Source organism: Parus major, chromosome 3 (assembly GCF_001522545.3).
Source record: "Parus major isolate Abel chromosome 3, Parus_major1.1, whole genome shotgun sequence".
NCBI classification, from domain to species: Eukaryota; Metazoa; Chordata; class Aves; order Passeriformes; family Paridae; genus Parus; species Parus major.
In genome coordinates, this window is record NC_031770.1 from 5,043,906 (window position 1) to 5,069,603 (window position 25,698).

At 44.6% G+C, this 25,698-nt stretch overlaps 1 protein-coding gene across 3 annotated transcripts in view; it reads right to left on the reverse strand.

The window, feature by feature from the left end:
- The window catches only part of PAK5 (p21 (RAC1) activated kinase 5), an 86,017-nt gene that overhangs the window by 22,137 nt on the left and 38,182 nt on the right, over nucleotides 1–25,698 (reverse strand). For all 3 annotated transcript variants that reach the window (XM_015620539.3, XM_015620541.3, XM_015620537.3), the window contains one exon: nucleotides 15,173–15,387. In XM_015620539.3, coding sequence (XP_015476025.1) covers nucleotides 15,173–15,376 — 204 coding nt within the window. In that variant the 5' untranslated portion in view covers nucleotides 15,377–15,387. The remainder of the gene's footprint in view (nucleotides 1–15,172; nucleotides 15,388–25,698) is intronic.

A 25,698-nucleotide genomic window follows, 5' to 3' on the forward strand; every position in this document is an offset into this window, starting at 1 on the left:
CAATGGAACACACTGCCCAGAGAGGTTGTGGGCTCTCCCTCACTGGAGAAACTCAAGAACAGTCTGGTTGAAATCCTGTGCCATGTGCTCTGGGATAACCCTGCTGGAGCAGGGAGGTGGGACCAGATCACCCACTGTGATCCTTTCCAACCAGACCAATTCTGTGATTCTGTGAGCCTGAAATAGATGGAGTCTCTTGAAACTCCTGGAAAGAGGAGAAAGCATGAAGCAAACTCTGCTTTTTGCAGCAGCCCAGGGCCAACATGAGGTGGATCCTTTTCCTCATGGCTACACTTTAAGGCTGAGGTGCCACCCTGAGGGCTGACACCAGGACTGGGCTCAGGGGGAAAACCTGCTGCCAGGGAGGAAAAGGGATGGCAGCTGAAGGCCCAGGGAACTCAGCTGGGAGCTGGGACTGCTGCTCTCAGTTAAGTGGTTCCACTGGGCACTTAAGGATTTTCTCCATGGAATATTCACATGAGGACAAATTCAAACCTCTGTGTCGCTTTTCCAAATGATTAAGGTTTTTCTCCATGGAATATTCACATGAGGACAAATTCAAACCTCTGAGTTGCTCTTCCAAATGACAGCATCAGAGTTATCCTCCCAATCCTTCCACATTCCAGTGAATTCTTAATTACACCTGAACGGGGGATCTTCATGAGAAGAAATGATAAAAATTTCTATACCTCCATCCCCTCTTTCCCTTAAATGGGAACTTTAGGATGCTTGTGCCACATATGGATTAGCCTGGAAAGAAGTCTTTTTGACATGAACTCATCAGATACATTGTGAGAAATGATGCTGGATGGGATAAGAGGAATTTATCACTCTGCACCCTCCAGTAGTGTCCTGTGGGATCTGCTCCAGTTTTGATCTACAGCCTGTCTACAAAACAGCTATTACTCAGAGTTAGTCACAAGGAATACACAACAGACAGGAAAGTATGTCAGAACATCCCTTCCTGAAGCCTGTAATTTAGAGCCTGGTTTACACCTAGAAGCCTTGGAGTTTATATCATTTCTATTATGAATTCCTTCCCAGTGCTATAAATTCTCATTCTCCCCACAAAAACAGTATTTGGAAAAAGTAATTGTTTTGGTATCCCACAGTTCCCTCCTTGGGGAAGGCATTCTGCAGATTGCAGTGGTGTTGGGTGACTCAGCTGGGCCAGGATTTTGGGTCTCCCTGGACCAAACATGCACTTTACACCACAGAGTCACCTGCCCAAACCAGGAGCATGAGACAGTGTCACCTGCCCCTTGCCATGAAGTGTCTGAGCCATGATCCCATCTCATGAATTGCTCTAATCCCTTTCTAGATCCATAAATCTCTGTTTGGGACAGCTCTTAGATGGGACCTTTCCCCTGCAAAGGAGAAATTATACAGAAATGCAAACCCCCGCAGCAAAACTCAGCCAAATCAGCCTTTGGGAGGGCTGAAGCCCCCAGACATGAGCCCATGGGTGCTGCAGGATGTGCCACATCTGGGATGTGCAAGTCACCAGAGCTGACTCCAAATCACTGGATCAAAACAAAGGTACAGCTTGAGAGCAGCCTAATATGCTAAACAACACTAGTGCCAGCTGCTCAAAATTCTTCAAAAGCAAAATAATGGAAAACTATGGAAAAAAAAAGGCTCACCAAAACCAGCACCGTGTGATTTCTCACCCTGCACAGCAGTTTTAAAAGTTGGTTTCCATAACAACAAGAACAACGTTTCATTATAATCACATTCACTGGTAATTCTTTTGACATCTTAAAATATAGCAACTTTAACACAACATTTAGTCTTAAAATACCACCAAAATATCTACATTCTAGTAACTTTTCCTTATTTTTTTTTTTAAATACACAAAAATGCCTGTTATATGTAATTTGAAATGCTATTAGAGAATATTAAAAGTTTAAAATAATTATTCTGGGCCTACTTGAAACATATCTGATCTGTGCAATTTTATATGTCATATACACACACAGGAATCTCTCAGACATAAGACAAATGTGTGAAATGTGACTTAAAAGTTTTAATTTGAACGAGAAAGTCTCTGTACTACTGATGGGTTAAACAGCACTTCAGGGAGAGGAGTGCAGAAATCTCAAACCAAATAATTCCTATTTCATAGGACTTAGGATCTTTCAAATTTTTCTTTTATCCAGAGATAAAAAGGCAAAGCAAAATTAAATACCTCAAAAACATTAGCCACAGGAATTTTAACTGCCCTCTCAGTACTGATGCACTCTCATAAGGCTGGTGACAATGGTTTCAGCATAACAGTGCAGAGTGGACCCACTAAACTAAAAAACTGTATCAAGCCACACCAAAGATTGCAATGTTTTGTCAAAATTCTGAAAAAAAATTTGTTCATTAATGTAAAATTTTCCTGTTTTGTCGAATCAATATTTTCTGGCAGGGAAATAGAAAGATCAGTGACTTGCGAAGGGTGATAAACACCAGTTACCTTGTTCTCCCCCCTTCAAAGCCATGTCAGTTGCCAGTGCCTCAGTGTTAGTGGAATTGGGTTTTATTTCCTCCAAGGAATTTGAAAACAAATTCAGTAATATTTACAGAGGTATAGCTGTGCTCCAGGAACTGCTGGTGTGGTTTCTGCAGCACACAGGATGCTATGGAAATTATGGGGGATGTCCTGCAGAAGAAGCACCCCAGAGCTTTCCAACTGGGCTGACTCCAGAGCAAGCTAAAAAACACAAAGCAAATCTGGGGACATTTGGGGAAGATGACAGAAGTTCCTCCCTCCAAGAAACACAACTCCACTTTTAATTTTGTAACTCCAAGACAGAAGCAGACATGTCACAGGTCCAGGACCGAAGTTTGCTGCAGGCAGGGCCGTGTGTGACTTAAACAAGGCTTTTTCCAAAGAGAAATAACAGAACCAAGGGCAGTTAATAAAAAACACTGAAGCTCCAGTGCCTCTCTGGTACCTCTGAGATCTGGGCTTGGGAGCTGGTTTGTGCCTGGACTACTGATGTGCTTAGGGAAAGACACAGGAACAATGCCTTCTGCACTGCAGCTCCTCATCCTCAGCCACGATGCAGGTGACAGGAGATGAAGCAAGGGCTGGTGACCTCTTTCAGTTCTGGCATCACCACTTTCACAGGAAAATGCAGTGTGAAAATGCATCTTAAACCAGGTACAAACTGACTCTGCTGCCCATGTGAACTTGGTGCAAGCACTCCCCAGAGAAACTGCAGGAAGGTGAGACAGCAAGAGGAGCCTACAAGGGTCTGGGGCTATCCCAAATGCATGCAGAGGTCTCTGCAGCCACATCACAATCATCATCAACCTTAATCAGCCAGTCATCCTTACCTCTACTATCTGCAGTCTAGACTGTTGTTTTTTCCAGGTTTTTATGTCTGGGTAGTGTGAGGAAAACAAAGCCCCACTTTTCTCAACAAAGGCATGAGAAACTGCAAGAATTAAACAACACTTCCCCACCAGCTTCCCAAATGCTTCAACTTTGAGAAGCCACTGCCACACTCCAGAGGAGCTGTGGGTGTCCCACACGGTGCTGGCACTGAGACACCCACTGCCACTGTTTTTAGGGACAGTCAGTACTCTACATCTACATGTGATTGGTGCTGGGAACCAGTGGGGCACAACACTGTCAGTCCTCCCAGGGCTGACAGGCATTTCAAAGAAGCCTTTTTACAACCAAGCCACATGCCATGATCATAGATTTCATTGTAAGGGCCACAAAAGGGCTGCAGTGGGATTTTCATGGGGTCCAGGACCCCATGCTACCCTGCTGTTGGGTGGGTGGTGTGAAAGTCAGTCCCCCACCCTCCCAGTCCCACTCACCCCTACATTTACCATGATGACCACTGTGGCACAGGGCACTGCACACAGGGAATGCAGTCTGCTCTCCTCCAGCAGCCCCAGCTAAAAAAGCTGAGGAGAGGGACAGCCTGTAATTCACAAAGTCGCACTGCAGCATAAACCATCTTTGTAGCTTGGATAAAATTTCCCTGGATGAGGTTCCCCTTGTGCCCTAAACATGCGCATTAACAAATGCAAGGCTGATGGAGCATTAACCCAATTAATGATTTTTTTTTTTTCCTTAGTGAAAGATTTTTCTGGCTGCAGTTTGACTGAGCTTTCTGAAATATTTAAGTCAATTCCAGTGTGATAAAATTTTATGCTCAGGAAGTAATTGCCTCCATCTGACAGCTCTGACACTGGGGCACTTGCTCAGGAGGGCAGAGGCTCTTGGGTCACTCCATTGTGGTCAGGGTCATCTCCTCCTTTTAATTAAAATGAAGATTTTGACAGTCTGTTAATTTAGAAGAAACAATTTGAACTGTATTACTTTTGGCTGTGATCAGCCACAGCAAAGGATGCTTTATATACAGCAGGTGATTGAAGACAAAGTTAACATTTCTGAGTTTGTGGGGCCAGCTCAAGGAGCTCCTGGTGCTCTGCAAGCCGTGGCAGAGGGTTGTGAATTACTTTCCCACTCCATAAATCATCAGGCAGAGGCAGAGAGTGGAAGATGTTGGTGAGTGCTGAGTGCCTCAGTCCCCAGCACTGCAGATTGATGGGGCTCATTGCCCACGAGCCCTGCTCATGGTTGGGAGAGTCCCTGCAATCTCAGCCCTGTGGATTTGGGATTTACACCCAGAGCAAGGGCAGGGTGATGTGTGCAAAGCACTGCCCATGTTGGCAGGAAAGGCACTATCAAAGTACAGCAGGAGAAATCATCCTGTAGCCAAAAAATGTGTCAAAAAAATGCCTTAGTCCCATGGCCTTAAAACAGTCAGGAAGTTTCAAAATTCCTCCTAACACACTAAAATTGTGCAATCCTGGCCACACACATGCAAGGGGTACCTTTTAGTCTGACTGATGTCTCTGACTACTTACTTCTTCATCCTCTCCTGAAAGATCACTCCTTAATTTCAGGTAATCCAGGAATTTGTATTGGCAAAATAAAAACACAAAATAATGTCATCTGCATTGTAAATTGCAGCATTCTTTCTTCCAAGGAAATATATTACTTTTCCTTTTCAAGGACACTGTCAAATGGGAAATGCAGCCATAGGAATGTTCTAAGGAAGCAGGACTGACTCCCACTGAGTGGTTTTCATCTGCAAACATGGACATGAAGCAAAAAGTGCTCCTGTGAGGAACTCCAATGCTTAAGTCAAATTTACAAGGAAGGTGAGACAAAAGACACGAGGAGCTTCCTCAGCTGATGTTTTAATTATTCCCTGCTGTAAAAGAGAAGTGCAAATCAAACATCTTCTTGATGGGAACAAAGTGAGGCAGGAGATTTCAGAGGATGCTCTGCAGCAGAGGTGAAGCCCAGCTCAGCAGGACAATGTCTCGTGTACAAGAAACTGCTCAAACATTTCTAGGCTAATCTCGATTTGATTCGATTTGCTGGGCTGCGCCGCCACCAAGTGCACTCTGTCCTCGGCAGCAGATTGGTCCTGACACGCTTAATAAATGAATCTGCCTGACACAGAGCAGCTCCCTCCCTCCTCCAGCCCTGCCACACAGCACAGCAAGTGAGGGAGAAGGAGAAGGGCACTACAGATGCTGCTGAAAAGGGAGAAATGGGGCTGCTTCCCCCAGCCTGGGGTGTGGGATGGCAGTCAGACCTCACCTCTGTGCTCTGGAGTGTTTTCCCAAGGTGGTTCATTAAAACTGCTGTTTTTAAAACAGATTTCTACACCTGTATGTCCCATGCTCCTGGAAAGTGCTGCTTCACAGGGAAGCATAAGCCTCGGCAATAAGGATCTTGCACTGTGCTCAGTGAGAATCATTAACTGCAAACTAGGACACAGATACCAATTACTGTTCTGTTCAGACTACAAAACTGTAAAATTCAGTAAAATTCACAATTTTATGCTATCCTTTTAACTGTGTGATCCTGACAGCTAACTACTAATGCCTGTTGGATCTCAGCAATTAAAGAGCAGAAATGTTCACCCTAAATACTTCTCTTTCATTCACTTTTCTCTCTCCAGAGATCTGTATCTGAAATGCCCTTTTTTTTCTGGCCCACACAGTTCATCCCACAGACAACAGAGAAGGCATTTAAAAGTCTCTTCAGGCAAGTCAGTGCTGTTCCCTGGTAATACATAGAGCTTGTCTGGTGTAATTGGATCCTGCTTGAAGGGGAAGACAGGAAAGAAAGCCCAGCAAAGCACTTTCAAATTCCTAGAGAGCCACCAAAGCCCAGATCTAATCATGTCAGAGCAGGAGATGGAAAAAAGCACATTTATACCTGGAGCTTTGGCTCCACAGGTAACTGAGCTGCTTGGCAACATTTTTTCCCCTCTGATCCCATGACTCTATTAAACTAAGCTCTGCTGGGATTGAATAAATGTGGCTGCTTGTTTATAATTATAGAATCTCAGAACGGTTTGCATTGGAAGGGATGTTAAAGATTTCTGTTACATGGAGCACAGTTTAATGGGACTGTACCCTGTCTGGTTTCTGTTCTGGACTACAAGGGCTCACACCAGGTTCATTAGCAGACCTAGGGACACGTCTGTCACTGAGATGTGCAGAATGTGCAGCGACTGAACAACTCCTGTCATTGCACAGATGAATGAAATGGAAGGAGCAAGCGCTGCCCAATGCTGACGTGGACTGCAGATTCTGCAGGACCAATTTGATGAAGAAATCGCCTCCACAGCCCTGTTACTACGTGGGCTAAAGCATCTGCCTTGAGCAAAAGCCATCAGAATGCCCAAGCAGATTCCTCGTTACTTCAGCTGTCAGGGTCTGCCTTTGACAGGCATGGATACGAACTTCAGAGATTCCCTGCTGCCACCTAGTGTTTCCCACGGCAGACCACCGACCAAACCAGCAGAGAATTTTCTAACTCAGCTTTTGATCTGAGGGACTTCAGCAGCAACACTGGAGGCTCAGCCAATCCATGGAAACAAGGCTTCTCCCAGTATATGTTACTCCAGTTTGGCTTTCTCAGCTGAGCCAAGCGGGAGCCTGCTGGACTGTGTGACTGATTAAAACACACCCAGCCTTTCCAAACATCTACTGGGGAAAGCATTTACTGCTTACTCCTGTTTATTTTCCATGCTTTGCTCTGGGGGGCCATGGTCATGGAACAGGTTCCAGAAGCATCCAAAATTTTGGATGCTTTAGGATGCACCCAAAGCATCACCTCCACCTGCTGCCTGGTCCTTCCCAGGCGCAAGCTCTGCCCATGGCCCCAGGAAGAGTATGGCCAGTACAGGGAAGGCTTTGGAGTAAAAAGCTGGCTGAACAAACAACAACAGCCACATGGAGTAGTGATGGAGCCCTCCACCTCCAGGCAGCAAGCTGGGAGTGTGGCTCATTTTTCAGGACAGGCAAGCCGGCCAGAGGAGTTACTGGAACAGTGTCCTGTAGATTTGTCTTCAGGGACCAACTTCCATGTTAAAAAAAGAACCTGATTATGAGTGTCCTTGGTCAGGATCTAATTCCTGGCTTGTTTCAGGTTATGAAGTGGTACCTGGAGAGTATTCCCAGTCTGGTATTCCCAGAGGAGACCAGATTCAATTTCTGAAATGCTGGCACGAGAGTTTGGCCCTTTAATGTGTAGACCTAGTGGGTTTTGTGCTCTAAAGGAGGCTGGTCTGCTTCAGCAGCTGTAGACTGTGAACTGCAAGTTTACTTTTAATCTTTAGTGTCCTGCAAAGTTCTGCTCATCCCTGTAAGCCCTCAATAACAGGACTAAAGCTCACCCTTGCAAGATACCTCCAACACTAATACTACATAAAATCTCAGTGCTGATACATTTGAGAACATCCTTTTACTAATCATATTGGAGACACCTTTTACCCACAGAAGTCTGTAATCTATATTGATCTGTCTACGATTGCTGCAGGCCTGGGTAAAGTAACTCCTCTGTCATGGAAGTGACCAATTCAAATCAATGCCAACTGTTTTATGGGCAGAGCTTGCTAAGATGATAAAGGATCTCTGAAGAACTTCCCTAGATCCCCTCACTGCTGACAGCAAACTCCATCACTCCCTCAGGGAAGCACTCAGTGAGCTCAGAGGGACTGCAGGTGTAGGTGTGAGCCTGCCTCCACTGCCTGCAGCAGGAGAGTATTGGCAGCACAAGCTCTTTTGGGATGTTTTGGGACCTTTCAAATGAGGGACATGAGCTGCAGGCACCACATGTCACCCCTGCAAGGCAGAGGGGCAGAATGATGTACTAAAGGCTTTAGTGCAATGCTGAACTTGTCTTCACAGTCCAGACTGGAGTCCTGCAGCACTGTCAGCTACAGCGAAAACCTCCTTCCTGCGGGCTTCATTTGAGCACATTTAAAGGTCAGTAACAGGATGGAATGTGAAGAACTTTTTTGGACACTTACAGTATTTACTCTGTGTTCTAGGAGAGATTTTTTTTTACTGGCAACCTCAGTGTTTCTCTAGGATGGCCAGGTCCTGCTTGTAAACCCTGGTGTTGGTATCCAGAGTCCAGCTGCAGACAGACTCCAAATGTACCTGACTGAACCTGGGGGTTTATCATGAAGGACCAATATCTTGGTCAAAAAAGGTATGTGAATAATTCATTTTCTGGCACATTACTTGAATTGAAAAACTGAGGAATATCCTGTGTTTTGAGTCACTCTGAAATGATAATGATGCTGTTTTGGATTCTTCAAATGAGGCTCTAGAAAAACAATGTCAAAATCAGGCTGGATGAAATGTTTCAACAGCATGGAAGACAACTGTGTGAAAATAAAAGAGCTGCTGATCAGGAACTCTACTGTTCAGAAAGCCAGAAACTCAAAACTATAAAGAAGCAGCCAGAAACTGAAAGCTATAAAGAAGAACTGAGAATTTATCAGTTAAAGCATCACAGGGAGAGGTGCTTCCTTTAGAATGGAATGGAATGGAATAGAATGGAGCTACAATAATCACTCAATCAAACCATCTGACCAATTCAGGGCTGATCAGTTTAAAGCCTGTTATTGAGAGCATTGTCCAGACGACTTTTAAACACTGACTCTATTGTCACAGGCAGCAAAAGTGTTGTTCTAAAGGACTTACATAAAACCTATAATTTTCTGAAATCAGACAATCCGATATAAACCCAAAAGTTTCCTCTGTACAATGCAGAACATATCAGAACATATTAACCTATAAAATTCTAAAAAGCTTCTGAGCTGTGTACTTCTTGCACTGATTCATACTGTGGCTCATTTCTATTTGTACAGTGATTAAATTCCTGCAAGATTACACAAAATTGCTCTTCTCACACCAAGTTAGACGTGGGCACTAGATGGCATATTTGTATTATATCTGTATGAGGGGAACAGAGATAACTAAGGTAGCATTGTCACTTACAGACACAGTGAAACAAATGGCACTCAAGGGTGAAGCACGATCCCTTTGAAAGAAAAGCTTAAATGTGTGGCAGTATTTTCTTCCAGGAGCACCTAGCAGCAAATGCATTCCTGTTCAGTGATCAAAATAAATTGGAAGTGTGGCTGTCTTACAGGACAGTTGTAAATCTGACAATAATCACTTGCAGATGAAGATAATCACAGAAGAGCTCTGGCTGGAAGGGACTCCTGCCTCCAGAGCAGGGCTAACATTGAAATCTGATCAGGCTAAAGGGCATTATCCATCAAATTTTGCCCTCTCCTTTGCAAAGGCTGAGATCCCACAGTCCCCCCTGGCTGCTGTCCTGCTGCTCAACCACACTTGGCAGCAAAACATTTTCCTTCCACCCAGGATGTGCTGTGCTGCAAGCTGCTGGCCCCTGCCCTTTTTGGAGACAGTCCCTCCACCCTCTCCCAGCTGAGCAAGCACCAGACTGAACACACCACTGCAAAACGTGGAATTAAGAACCAAGTGTGACTTTTCACGTTGTGCTTACAAGGAAGGCCCACGAGATGTCAGCAGCCTTCCAGGTCCTGTCCTGCCAGGAACTGTCAAGGAGAAGTAAAAATTTGGGAGGGTGAGGAAGAGAGGTCAGGACAACACTGCTTTGTCCATCTGCTCCCATGCCTCTGAACAGCTCTTTATTTCTATATCCCCCTTTTCCTGGTCAGGCATTTCCTCTGTGCAATTCCACATGGGGAGGAGAGGGATGGGGGTTTTCTGATGAGATCTGGATACTTCTGACTGTTCAAGCCCAGAAAAGGATCCTCATTCATCTCCTCTTTGAGGTCTTTGTGCACTCAGCATCACTGTGCACAGTATTCTCCATCTAAGCAAGGATGCATGTAAATGCAGGAAGAAAATGTCACCTTAAAAGAGGTTTGAATCTCATTGTTGGGAAAATTTCAAGAAGCTAAACAGAATGGGGAAGAGATATACTTTCTTTTTTTTTTCATCTGTCCTCATGAACAAAAGCTTTGATTTTCATGTCAGAGCTATTGGAAGGGTCACAACCAATAACTCATTTTCTGTTTTTTTTAAATCTTTGTAGACAAGAGGCTGAAATGCATCAGCAGAAACTTTGAAAAATTTTAAAAATTAAAACTGACTCACCAGGATTGGAGTCAAGGATTGAAACAAAAGTAAGAAAAGCTAAAATTTTAAGATAAAAAATACAAGTTAGACTACTGAGATATGCGAAAGAAAGACTGGGAGAGAAGCTGGTAAGCCTGTGGTCTGTCCCCTACAGAAATTCTCTGCTCTGCAAAACCCACGTGTTGCAGGATGCCAGGTAAATGAACTGCCACGGGTTAATGGCACAGTCCACGTACATCTCAAATGAATGCACACCTCAGCTCACACGTGGGGCAGCCAGGGGCACTTTGGTGAAGGGATGGAAAGGACAATGTTTCCTCTACCCTGAAGGCAGCCCAGCCCCCAGGGCACTGAAGAGGCTCCTGCCATTTTTCTGGCAATACAGCATCGATGTCAAACTGAGGATCTCGCTCTGCCTTTACTGAACACTGACCCCTCTGCACCACCCCTCTATGCTAATGCTTCTCTCAGAGCACAGCAGACACCACAGGGCAGTGAGAGCCCTCATCCCCTTACACCTGTGTTTCAAGGGAAGAAAATGGGGCAGAAAAGACAGGAAAAGTGAAATTTCTTCACGTGATTTATGGCTGGATTTACTGCAGAAGGGAGAAGGTCGTCTGGAGGCCCCAGCAGGTGGGATTCAGTTTTCTTGAAGTCTCTACAAATTTAGCCACCCAAACACTGACAGCTGCTTCCCTCCTTTCTCAAGGACAAACTCAGCACTGTGTCACTCTCAAGTTGGGAACCTTGATCTTGCTGAAGGTGTGGATGGATGAAACTACCCAAAGCACCAACAAAAATAGCAATGGAAGCCTGATGCACAAAGCAGAACAGACAACTAAAGAGTAACCCCAGAATGGTATTTTATATGGTATTTTTTTCAGGAACAAATGGCATTTTTCCCTCCAGTAACTTGACAGAAGTGAGGATGCTCAGCTGTTCCCTGCACTAGGAAACATGGGAAGGGATTTTAACAAGTCTTCAGTGCCTCCCTGTTCCACTGACAGCAGCAAGCATTCAAGAATGTTAATGGAGCATCTTTACAAAGCCAATGATGAGCTCTTTTGGCAAAAATCCCCAGAATAAAGGTACTGGTGTCTGTTTTTCTGGTATTTTGAATGGAGTGGAGATGCATTTCCTTAGTTATTGCTTCTGAAGCTTTCCAAAAATCAAAGTGTGATAACAAACTGGAGCTTCTGTCCAGCATAAAGGCAAAGATAAGCCAAGCATATTGTGTGCTGAGAACAAACAGCAACCCACGAGCTCCAGGTACACATGGAATAACTACAAAGTACTGAAGCAAAAGGACCAAGAGGCCCGGCATCAGGATGTCAGCTGTCTCTTATACACATCTAGATCGAGCTCCAGGTACACATGGAATAACTACAAAGTACTGAAGCAAAAGGACCAAGAGGCCTGGCATCAGGATGTCAGACTTTGAAGACTAAGCTTACTTTAAGTACAGCCAGACACAGACTGTTCATTTTTCATGCAGGGATGTTTTCAATGAAAAATCAGCCTTTTTTCACCCCCTCCTCGTCTCTACCCCTCAAACCTATCAAGATCACTGCTGTTCTATTTTTCATGAAGTTTTCTGCTATACTTGTGCATGCACCTGAAATACACAATCCTCTGCTGGTATCTGGGTCAGCCACACTGAGAAGGGGAATCCCATTATTGTCTCTGGTTGTTTTTGAAATGAATGAATTTGTACAGACAGCTCAGGTTTGGATTCAAAGGCTGATATTTCCTTGACAAGCTGCCACCACCCGCGTGCCAAAGCACTATGAGCCTTTCATCCCAACCAGCACAGAGGCAGGGGGATGACATCCCCCAGGATATTTGGGAGCCCAGGGCACTGCCTTATCATCATCACTGCTGCTGCTGCCTTTGATAGAGATGGAGCAGTGGGGGTATTTATCATTTATTGGTTTTACCCAAAGGGATACACTAGGCACCATCAGATCTGCTTTGCAGGCTGAGAAACAAGCAAACACCACGAACCGGGAAAGCTGCAAAACCTACAGAACTCAAAGTCTTTCCCTTCTTCTGCCTCAGCTCTGGGTGAAGCCTAAAGCAAACAAACACCAGTTCTGTCTCAAAACCAAGAAAGAGCGCTGTCAAAATCTGTCTCTCTGATCTGTGCTACTCTTCAGTCACGAAGGAGCACCAACTAGGAGGAACACTTCTGCCTCACACCACAAAGACAGTCAATACTGAAGGAATTAAATGGAAAGGAAATGTAGGAGCACGTAAGAGCAGAGTTACAGAGCTGCTGTCTGACCTGAAACCACAGCATGAACTAAGTCTGGCCAAATGCCTCAGCCTGACTTAATACTGTGACTCAGGGCACAAATGTGAATCCTCTTCTGCTACACGTCAATGCATCCATTAATTGAACTATCAGCTGTTGTGGAAAAGAGAAAAGTTCTAAACAATACTGAGATCTCAGAACCTTTGGTTCCTATCTTCATGAACTGCAAGTGCATTTTAAACCTACAGTTCTCAGTGAGTTTATGGAATCCTCAGTGACAAATACCCTTTAAACACTAAAGGTGCTGGTACAAGTGCACACATTAAAAATTTGTCTAAATTAAATGTTTATGCTGAACTAGTTTAGCAACATTAAATATTCTTAATTAAAAGTGACTGCAACTCAGCTTCTCTCTGTAAATTAAGCTGTATGAAAGCAAAGCATGTTAAGTCTTAACAAATATACAGTAAAGTGGTATCTTGCAATAGAGTTAAAAGCCAATTCTCAGTTGATAGTCAATGCCTCTTATTTGCTGTTAAAACTTTCTAGCGCTGTTATGGAGGCCCATTTCAATTAGCTACAACTCAGCCTCAGAGAGGGAAAGAAACAGGATGGTAAAGGCACAGTTTCTTGAATCCTTCATTTCCTCACCTACCTATACCTTTGGGAATGCAATCAGCTGCAGTCTGGGTAATCTTCCAAATTCACATCTCCTACCTGCACAGAAACTCCTTCCTGGGGGTGTCTCTGCAGATGCTTTGTGCTCAGCCCCATGAGGGTAGCAGGCTCCAGGCATCCTGTCCCTGGGACACACATTCTGGGAAGATGCTGTGGGATGCAGGTGGCATCAAGGACCACCATGACCTGAGGCTACACTGGAAGAATGAGCTTGGACTGGGAGATGCATTTTGGCTCCAGGCCCCAGCCCCTTCCAGGCACATGGCAGTTTAGTTGAGATGTTCATCCCTGGCATATGCACATATACCAAATACACAGAAAAATAAGAATCTACAACTTCTTGGAAAGAACCAACGGTGATTTTCTCTACTTCAAAATGTGGCAATTGCCCATTTGGGGCCTGATCCTTCACTGTGTATTATTTCAATGGGACATGAACTCAGCTCTGCACTTGTCCATTTGCAGGCCAAGACCCAGAGTCATATGATCTTTATAATGCTGAGAAAAGTAATGTAACTTAGAACTTTTTAAGCTTAGGGATTTATAGCTCCAGAACTGTAGGAAAGAGAGAGTATTTCTGCAAGATAATAAATTCAATTTTTTTCTTTTCCCCCATTTTAAAACATCTTCATGCATTCATGTCAAAACATCCAGAGGTATTTTTAGTGTTAAGAAGGGCTGTGGAACAAAGTTGCTCTCCTCCATCAGCAGGAAAAAGATTACTTTTTTCCTCATTATTCTGGGCCACAATTATCAACAGAATATTTTATTACAGAATTAAAAAAAAAAAGAAAAAAGAAAAAAAGAGAAGACCTTGGTTTTATCCCCATTGTCCTGTAGCAGCACCCAGAAGACCTGATCAGCAAGTGATGAGTGCTCTTCTAGAGCAGGCAGAAAATGTAAATTTAGCAAAGAGCACTTAGCAAATATAACTACAGGGTCCATGCTCTCAGGATTGCCTGATTTTCCCTTGCTGCAGAAAAATCCACATGAAAATGAAATCCTGAATTTATTCTGCAGCTGCATGGCAGGGAGGGGTGCGTGGCTGGCAGGGTCTAGGCTATCACCATCACACAGGTGGGATTCACCTGCATGTCAGGATGTGCAGTCCCAAAGAAACTGCAAAATCAGGGTCGACTGGTCTACCAGAATCCTGAGCCTGGAATCCTGATGGCTCCCTGTCCCCTCTAAGCCAAGTTTTCTTCCCAGGTCCAGCCTGAGCCTCCCAAGCCATGACCTGGGGCTGTTTCCCCTCATTCTCCTACCCACTGAGGAGCTCAGCTTCATCACCACATCCTACCCCTGCAGGCAGCGGCGGGTGGCAATGAGATCCCTCCCTGAGCTCCTTGCCCGGCTGAACAAGCAATTTAATTTCTTTCCTTTGGTGTACTTTTCCCTCTCTCCCTTGCTCCAAACTGCCTTTGCCTAAAGCACTGTTCTTAAATTAATTATCAGGGAGCTTTATGCTGCAGAGGAGCAGCGTTTTGGCCCTCCACTGGGACTTGTGGCTTTTTCCTCTGCAGCCCGGGAGCGCGAATGCTCAGCCCCTGCCAGACCCGTGACTCACGCTCTACTGAGACACTCCCACAAGTTTTATACACAGAATTCCTTTTTTCCTTGCAGCTCTGCTGTTGAATGTTTGGATTTGCAGCTCCCTCCCAGCCATGCCTGCCTCCCAGGACAGCTGATATGTAATACCAACACGCTGCTGGCGTTGCTTCATTAAGGTGACACGCAATTAAAGGCAGGTTGAGGGACTCCAAGGGACTCAGCACTGACCTTCATAGGAGCCAGCTGGATGGGAGTGATGCATGAGGGATCCACCATGGGCTTTGGCCGGTTGGCCGTGTCCGCCAGCAAACTGTGCCACTGCTGGGGCAGCCCCGTGAACTTCTGCTCCCGGTGGTCGAAGCCAGTGTGGACCCGGTGCTCGAAGTTGGAGGGCCCGGAAATTTCCAGCCTTTTCTTCTTTTTCCCGAACATGGTGGAAAGATCTGGAGAAGTCAGAGGGAAACAGGAGAGAAAAGGAAAGAAAAAAAAGACACATGTTTATACTGTTGTAACTCTCAGTCATTCTCTCTGCTTCACAGGGAATTTTAGCAGATGTCATTAGCTAACTACCTCCATAAACTTCACACACTGAGGTCTGTGCGAGGCAAGCACTTATCTGACCTCCTTTCTGGAAGATTTTAATGAATTAACCCAGTCTCTTACCACATATGTTTATAATACCTTATGAAACAAGGAAATTCCCAGGAAAGAAAGCCCCAGGTCCTACTTTGTACTCCTCTCTGCTCATGCTGCAAGTTGCACTCCATGGAAGCTCCAAGCTCAGAGCAATGCCAGCAGCACTGGATGGCTTTGCTCCAAGGACAGCACGTGGAGTATGTGGTGAGCTTTGCTCTGATACAAGGGGGAGCAAATACAGGCACAGCTTTGCATCCTAAATCTACACCCCAGACCCTGGAGCAAGGACAACCTATCCCAGATGAGAGCCTGGCTCTGCTGTGGTCAGATCTAGGTCTCACACAGCAGCACTCAAAGAGGAATGATTCCTGTGCCATTTTCAGCGATGAAAACAGAGAGCTCAGATCTAATTCTAACCTGGTCCAAGGGTCTTCATCTGCATTTCTGAAGGGTCCTGCTTAAAAGAAGTATCAGGTATCAGCTACTACAAATATCATGGCCTGACTTCTTCAGGAGAGAAATGATTTGCCATGAGAGCCACATGCCCAAAGCACCTGGGTTTACACCAGCAGACGTCCCTGGCTCCTGGCCAGCAGACTTGAGTGGGATTCATTAATTACATCACAGCCTTTTAAGGTCCAGGAAGGAACATCAGCTCTTCTGGTTCCTGTGCAGGTGGTGTGGAGAAGAGAGAGGAGTCCTTCCAACCCTGTACAAGCAAGGAGCTGGAGGCTGTTGGAGGAAATGTGACCTTCCCAGCTTCTCCATCACTGGATAGACCTGGGTTGGCCTGGCTGCCTGGTAAAGCTAATTGTTACAGCTCTTGCCCTACAGAAAGTGAATGTTCACATCAATTTTTATTGTTATTTCCTGATAAGACTGAGTTGACTTGCTTTCCTCCTGTCTGTTTTGGCCTTCCTGAGGAATGTGGAGTAGGCAGCAGGAAGGCTTCAGAGCACAGGCTAATAGATTAGCTGGGGCAAGAGAAGTTTCATTGGCAAGGTGGAAGGAGGTGTGAGCTGCAGAATGAGAGGGATAAAGGTATTGCTCATTCTACTGGCATAGGAAATGGCCAATACACTCACAACCTGCACTAACCCTTGGGGTTGGTGGGTCCCCCCTTAAAACAAAGTACAGCCTAACAGTTCTTTTGAACTGTTCAGAAGTTCAGAACTGACTTTCTGGAGGACACCACAAATCTCCTGTGCAAGGCAAGGACAAATTCCTGGTCCCAGGAAAACAGACTGAGGTCCTGTTGCTTTTCAGTAAAATACTGTCCTGTCCTGAAAAAGTTCTCTACCTTCTTTCTGCTGTGTTAAAATAGTCCTTCACCTTGCTGTCTGGGCTGTTTCAAGCACGGCTGCCTAAGCACTTGAGCAGCATCTGTCTGAAACAGCAGCAGGGTGAGAAGGCTGGCAGCTGTGTAAAACCTCTTCTATCACAGCTGTAAAGGTGCTGCCCTGACTGATTCAGGAGGTGGAGAGAAGCTCGAAGAAGAAAATACAGTTGTGTTGTTGCTGCAGATAAAAAAAATATGGGGTCATAAATCAGATATTTATTCTACCCTCACTGCCTTTACTAGTCTATCTAAAGATCAAGTCCATTATTTGAAAATTGATTGCTGGCAGCTTCCTAAGTCCCCCCCTGTGTATTTGTAGGTGATTGTCTCCTTTGTGCATATTTCTTTTAGACAGAGCAGACTTGCTCCTGTTGGCCTCTCTTCACAGGTCTCATCTTCCACACACCTCCATCTGGCTTTCTACCCTACTCAACTTCCCGAAATCTCCAGCTCTTTTGACAGTCTCTCTCCAGCACTGTTAACTTGGGTATCTTCCTCTCCCAAAACCTCTTATTAAATCACTTTGATATGTGGCTTTTCTCCTTTCTCAGCATCCTAATTGTTTTGTTTTCCTTTGGTGCATTTGGGTGCCTTGTGGCACTCCCAGACATGCATTCAAAGCCATCATGGTTGGTGTCTGTTCAGAGGTTATCCATTTTCCAGGCTCAAAGAGAAGCAGCCAGCAGGTCAGGCAGTAGGTCCCAACCAGGGCTCATCCACAGGGCTTCACAAATCGCAGCCAGCTGCAGATCAATGGCACTGCATTGATTTCATTTGCCCTCAGGGATGGGAATCCATGAGACTATTGCAGTAACATTTTAAACCATCAGCTCTAGACATGTATTTTTCCTCTGATCAATGCCAGGGTTTCCCACAGGACTTGCATCCCAACACAACTGCTGGATGCTTGAAGTCCTCCAGAGCTCTAAACAACATCAGATAACTAAAAGCACATCAGCTGGCACAGTGCACACTGCTTTTTAAAATGAACAGCACGTTCACTCAACAAGATACAAGGCAGCAAGTTACCTCCATTTCACTGCAAAGCCAAGCCAACCTCCCCTCAGCAAGGTCCCTCCACAGAACTGTAACATACATAGCCATCCCAAGGAAACTTCATTTCCCTCACTTCTCACAAAGAATGGAAATGATGCTGCCTGTTTTCCTCAGCTGTCTGAGGATGAAGGTTTGGGCAGCCAAGTCTGTGAAACCTTATGCTCTGGGCTTGTAAGTGTCCTGATTCAGTCCCCACTGATGTGGTTGGTCTTCATACCTTGAAAAAGGAGAGATTATTTAATTTTTCCCATAGCTCTATTGATATGACACAAAAAAAAAAAAAAAGGACTTATTTAATCAGGTGTGGAAGCAGAAAACTTCCCTGGTAAGTGAATACATGCTCTCCAAGACTCCTAAAGCAGTTTTAGGAAGTGCTTTGCAGAGAAATGGCAGAGCTTTCCAGGATGCTACATAATGTGTGTGTAGCAGAAAACTTATAAAATTTGTATCAAGAACAAAAAATGTATGCAATTCATTCAGGCACCTACCCATTCACACAGAACAGCAATCCTCTCACAGTTATTAAGAACCCCTAATTTCCTAATGGGATTACTTTGGAAAACATCCCACAGCTAAGAGGGCAGCCTTTATCAGAGGCACGGGGAGGTGGGAGGCTGCAGGGCAGCTCTGTGGAGCTGCCTCTGTGCCATCCCCACACCAGAGCACTCACCCTGAGCTTAATTCTTCCTGACAGCTTCCAACGTAGCCCTGACTGTGCCAGGGCTCCCAGCAAATGGCACCTCTCTGTGCAGCTCCTCCTGTGCTCACCCCCACAGAAGGAGAGGAAATGAGAGGTATTGTACTTGTAATTGGTTGCTATTTTGGTGGGATGAGCACGACCAGGATGTCTGCCCTCCCCTTGCATGTGCTCCCCCAAAGGACAGTCTGGTTGATTCCACTGGCACATGGCACATGTGACACTTGACACAAGGGGGCTGGGGGAGCCTGTGATAACAACAGTTGATAGCAGTGGGCTTGGCTTTGGGGGGAAAGCAGGACTCATCACTGCAGTGCTTCAGTGGGGCATTTCTATGGGAAATCTTTACTCACTCTTATGCTGAAATGATGCAGCACATCAATTTTGTGCTTGCAAATGTGAGGTCTGGAGGAGGCAGTCCTTTAGTGACAGCAAACAATGAATTCAGTAAGCAGAACAGCACAACACCTAAAGCAAGTCTGCTCTTAAATGGGAGAGCCAGGAGTTGAGCCTGTTCAGCTCCAGGCTGCCATGCCAAGGGCTCCTCAGCCCACAGCCCAACTGAGGCACAAGAGTTAGAGATAACAGAGTTTCTTAACCAAAGCCATGATGGAAAAAATATGGACATGACACTTACTAGAGGAAAACGCAGTACTGGGGGGAAAATCAGACTATTGCACCACCTCTTCTCCTGAGTAACCTGCAGCAGTGCTGGTCCCAGATGCACCACTGGGGAATGGGGAAGGCACAGGGACAGCAGGAGAAATGTGTGAGCTGTGCTCTGTAGATAGTTACCCAAACCCTTCTATAATTGCAGTACTTGTCTTGTTCTTTGTCTGTGCCCGGGAAAGGAGCAGTGCCAGCTCTGCTGGTGCCCGCTGAGGAGCCGTAACACAGCTCCACCCGCCTGCTGCAGGCAGCGGGTAACGCTCAGAGGGTGCCATCAGGAGCAATCACTGCTTTTGCTCTCAGTGCTGTTTACTGTAGTGCCTAACAAATCGAATTACATGCTAATCAGCACACCCTGCCTGCTAGATCTATGCCAGACCTGGCTCCTTTGCATTGCACTCCTTTCTATGCACAGAAATCATTCACTGAGCATCACAGTGCCACGGGCTCCCAGGCTGGTCCAAATTTCAGCCATATTCCTTCAGGGACAGATCACATCCCCCCAGAGGGAATTTCCTAAAGTGATGCCCATGCAAGGTGTGTGATGTGGACCAGCAAACAAATCCACTCTTGTCAGCTACTGCACTCTCATTGTGCTGCCTCCCAGTCACAGATGAATGGGCTTTTCCAGCAAGAAGCATCCTCCAGCCCCACACTGGAGCAAGAGGGTGGCAGTACAATACATCCAGTATTCTGGATGCCAGGGGAGCCCATTCAGACTCTTCCACGGTGGTCTGTGCTCAGGACAGGATTTCCAGCTATGGCTTTCCCACAAAAAGTTAAAGCCCTGCCAGCTCACCCCCCATAGCTCACACAGATGTCACAGGTTTGCTCACTCTCAAAAGTTTGGTCCCATCCTGGGGTTTCCATGAGTTGTCCCTCTCCTGTATGTGAGATCAGGGCACACTCCAGGATGGATGAACTGAAAAGCTGAAAGTCCAAATTTATGTTGCTGCCCTCAAAGAACAAATTTTTGCATTTACAGCAAGTAAAATCCGAGGCAGTTGGAATAAAAATGAAAAAAGGATTACTTCAGTCCTAAGGTTAATGGTATTCTGTGTCTTTTATCATATCCTAGGAGTAATTCAGCCAACCTCTAAAATAAGAGAGAGCTCTGTTTAACTCTGTCCTGTTTTCTGTTCCCAATAAAAAAGTCAGAGCTAATTTTTACTCCCCCTCCAAATAGCTGCTCTTTTAAAAGACTACAAAAGTTGGAAAGACCTTTCATATCTTGTAATCTTGAAAACCACCAAAGAGTCCCAAGTACACCCCTTAAGCAGTGACAACAGCCTTTGCCATCCCACATGTCCCCAGATAACCCTGAGCAAAGGTCTGTGAAATTCTGCCACACATAAAATAATAACCTTACAAAGTCAGCACCTAGAATAATGAAGTGAGATGGGATTTTTTAATTTAAAATGGAACTTCTAATGACTCTGTATAACTATGTAAGGTCTATTTTTTCACTGTGGTATTTCAGCAGCCAGAGAAAGTGTCCCACTAACCCCAGGAAATCGTGTGTGTTCACCATGACCCTGAGCCACCCTGGCAAGCCTGCAAGGATTTCCTACTCACACCTCACTGCTGCTCCAGCACGGGCTGGGCTGAAATATTCCCACGGGAGGGGCTCTGCCATCACTGGCTGCCTCAGCCCAGCAACGTGTTTGCTTTTAAACAACCAGCAATTAGTTCATTTTCAATTAGGGAGTGCACACTGCATTAAGCCTGTGAGCCTGTTTTCTGCAGGGATTCCCTGTGGTTCCTCAGCTGAGCAAGCAGCAGCAGAGCCCTTTTCCCTTGCAGATGGCCATGTTATTAGCATGTAAAAATTGCCTTCATGCATGCTGAGTATGATCTGTGAGCCCAAAGTGGGGGACAGCAGCAAGGCCTGTGAAGAGGTCCTGTGAAAAGGCACATTTTCTCCCAAGTCAGCCACACTGCCAAAAAACCTGGTTACAGGCAGGAGTGTTAATAAAATGCTTCATTTTTAAAAAACCTGACAGAGACACAGATTGCAAAACGGGGAGATGGGTGCAGGTCGCTTTCTTTTGATAATTTTTACTTACTAATAATAGTTTTCTGTAACACAAGGACCTCAATTATTCCCCTCCAGAGCAACCCAAATGCAGTAATACATCATTAGCTTTGGCGGCTTCTGTTCCCCCGCTCTGATTAATTGTAACCTTTCCCGATATTTGATCGTAAATGAGAGAGTATGAATTGAGAAGCACAAATTAAATTAATGTGTCAAGGCAGCCTGCAGAGCCAGTGCTTCAGACAAATGTGAGCTGGGCTGAAACTCAATCTCCAGGAGAAAGCAAATGTCTGGGATGGACTGATGGCAGCACAAATCGCTGAGAGAGCTCCTGTGAGTGAGAGGTAAAAATGATGTTTATTCTCCTTTGGGTCCCACTGGTGCAAATTCCTGCTCCTGAGGCAACTGGAAGGAGACCAACACATACCTGTGTATCTATACACTTAATATGTATTTAATATATTTACTATATTTAATAAAACTACTAAAAACGGGGAAAATGGTTTGTTTTCTTTAATAAGAAGCAGCGACAGAAATAGTTTTGTGTTTCCTTTCTGTTTAAGGATGGATCTGAGCTTCTGGGTGGGGACCTTCTGCTGCTGACTACAATCAGAACATGAGCTTTCCTTTGCAAAAAAATAAAGCATGCCCCTGACTGCAGGCTTACATCTTAAAGAAGAATTTATCTCTATTTTTAACTGAAAATACAGAGAGCACTACCCTATTTTTCAGGAGATAAAACCAGAAGCTATACCTGGAAAAGCAGAGTGACCTGAATGAGAATACAATAAAGTTCATGGAAAGACTCTTAAAAACCACACTGGTTTCAGGTCAGGCTTGACACATTACTCTGACAAAAGGGGAAATCCTGTTTGACTTTCCACATACAACATTCTTAAATATTCTCCTAAATCCCAGAGTATCACTCTGGATGGATGGGAACAAATGGGAGACACCCAAGAATCAGGGGGTAAGGCTGCCTGCAGAGCACCTCAAACCAGAGGTAGGCGAGTGGTCATGCCTTGTATTTATTTATTAAGTTACTGCTGTTACCTGGAGGGAGATCTCATTACCTTCTCAGATACAAGGTTTTTTGTTTTGCCACAGGAATGGACAACATGCAGGTGAATACTAGGTTGGTTCACCTGTCTAATGAGGGACCCCATTTCCCATGATCCCTGCTCATCCCTCTGCTCCTAATTATGATATAAGCATTTCAATTTGGGAACAATAAAATAACACCTTGGAAAATGTTCTCACATCCTCTACTAATGATGATTTTAAACACTGACCCTCTGGCAGCAACAAAAAGGACCTACAAATCCTGAATAAACCAAGTCAGCTCACATTTTGAGTCTTTTACCATTCTGCTAAGCTCTTCTACACACAAATAATGTACTGATAGAAATTAATCACCTACGACCACTTAGTTTTCCCAGACTATTCTTTCAGTTCAATTAAAGCACAGAAGTATGATTTTTCAGTGCATGCCTGTGTGAGTTTTAGAATGAAAAGCTTGATGATCAATAGGATTCAACTTGTTATCATGGATTTTCAAAGTGTGTTTCAAATATTCAAATATTCAAATATTTCAAAGCATTTTTATTTTTGAGATGGGACAGCCTTCTAAGTCATTTAACCACTATTAAAATACATGCCTTAATCATGCTAAGATATGTACTCATAGACTAGACCAATGAAAATGACTCTTTCCCAAAGCCCCTCATTTACCCCGTGGCATTCTGCTCATTTCAACCTTAGGTCAAACCAGCCAATTTCTCAGAGTTTCTATGTCACTGCACAATATAATAAAAATACATTTAAACAATTACAAAGAGTCCAGGACTTGTCATTGTCCACGATTCTTTTCAATCCCACAATACCTTGTTTATGGTTGAAAATGCCTTCATTTGTCACAGCACAGCAGTGTATCTCTTGATAGCTGGCCCATGAGACATAGCTAATAGAAATGCACAACGGAACAAAAGACAGAAAAAAATAATAACAAAAGCCAACGTATGCTTCCAGAGAAATGGTAAAAGCTGGTACAGAGTGGCCAAACTAGGATTGATGTACTCCAGGGAACAATGCTCATTCTTCTTATTGAAAGCTACTCTTGTACGAGGACTCATTTCCACACACTGACTGACATGTGCTTTCCTAATTTAGAAGTCTTGTGATTCCCAGTAGATTTTAATGCTCAGTAATTTTCAGCTGAGTAGCTTAAATGCATATATTGTAGTCAGTCACTCTCTATTATCTCATACACATGCACACATAAATAGCAACGTGGAGACGGAGGTTTGTGCAGGGAATTAGTCCGCAACAGCTCTGGGCAGATTAAAGACAAACCCCCCCTCGGTCCCCTGAACCCCTGGAGGTAACTCAAATAATTTCTATCCCTAGCAAGTGAAAAGATTCCAGATTTGCAGAAGCAAATAGTCCCCTGGGTGCTCAGCTTGAGATAATTAATGGTATTAACTTTGTAAGAAATGCTGGACATCCACAGGGAGAGGGGATTAAATAAGGCACCCATTAAATGAGACACCCTGAGTCTCAAGTTACTGCTGGAACTTCAGTTGTAAATTATTTTTTTTCTGAGTTGCTATTAGCAGTATTTTAAGATAGTTCTATATTGTTCTATATTAAAAGATGCAGGTACTCTATGTTTTCAATTAGAAAAAATTACTCAGTAAAGGAAATACTATCAAGAATGAAAGGGATGATAGATCAGTAGAGAAGACAAAGTGAGCAGAGAGATCAGACATCAAAATAATAGATAGATTGGGAAAATAGATAAGGAAATATCAAAACAACGACAGTGAAACTGTAATTCTGCTTATTAGTAAATATGGACATTCCTATGGATTGGGGTAACTGTAGGGTAAGAACTGCAAGGTATGAATTTCTGTATTTATCAAAAGACTTAGCAAAGTGCTTGAAAAACACTTGGAAAATTGTTCTTGTCAATTGGGCACCAAGTTATACCTTCTTTTCATTTTGGGCCACATCCATAGCGGGGTCAAAGCATCAGCAAGAGATGGACTGAGACCAACTTGTAGCACAGCAAAGGGGACATGAAATATCTTGTGTTTGCATGTAAAGCTTTGGTTTTAACTTCCTGAAACTGAGTTTCCTCCCCAACACTTGATGACAGCTGCAAAGCCAGCATTACAAACACAGAGAATCACGGAATCAAAGCTGGAAGAGACCTTCAAGTCCAACCAACACTTCCAGAGATGGTGACTCCACCACCTCCCTGAGCACCTTATTCCAATGCCTGACCACTCTTCCAGTGAAAACATTTTTTCAGTTATCTAACCTGATCCTCCCCGGGTAAAACTTAAGACCATTTCCTCGTGTCTTTTCAGCTGAGATGAGGCAGAAGAGACCAACCCCACCTCACTACAAACTCCTGCAGGCTAGCTGTAGGAGCAGTAACACCCTCCCAGCCATGCCAGCTCCCTCAGCCACCCCTCCTAGGACACGTTTTCCAGAGCCTTCCCCAGCAATGTCCTTTCTGAAGTGAGGGGCCCTTCAGTGAACACAGAGCTTGAGGTGCAGCATTTCAGTGTGACCGCAGCAGTGACCAAAGCACGGCAGGCAGCAGGGCTGCTCCACAGTTCCCAGGAAAGACTTCTCACAGGAATCCATAGTCTCTCACAAGTGCCTGGAATTACTGTAGATACATTTTAATCATTTTTAGAAGACAGCTTTTACTTGAAAAAAAGTCAAGTAAAAGTCAAGTTTTGAAAAAAAAAAAGCAAATATTTTCTAGGTCTAGAAACCAACTGATCTTGAGCTGGTTGCATGCAGAGCCGGATGCATCCATGAACACACCAAAACTGCATCAAGGAGGGGCTCCAGGGGGGAGCCGGCCCCAGCAGAGATGATTTTACAGTTCCCAGAGATGTCACAGTGGCAAGTAGGAATGGGACAGGAGGGGAAGACGTGCCTGTGACAGCACCACATACCACTGGAACAAGGTAATGACACCGGGGCTCTGGAGTCAACCTCCTGCCACAACTCCTCACTGATGTGTTTGCATGCAATTTCCTTTTCCTACTAAAACATTCACTGCATTATTTTACTTCTAAAACAGTACAGGCTGTGCTGGCTCTGAGGAATTGCTCTATTACCATAACATTTGTAAAAAAAGGTTGCTTTCCAATGAATGATCAACAGCAACAGATGCTTCATTACTCATTCATTATTAATGGCAAGCCTCTCATAAGAGTATCTTTAGGATGAAACACAGGATCTGACCTGTCTTGGCCAAGAAATGGTGCAAAATCAGTTTATTTGGTATGTCAAAATGCTTT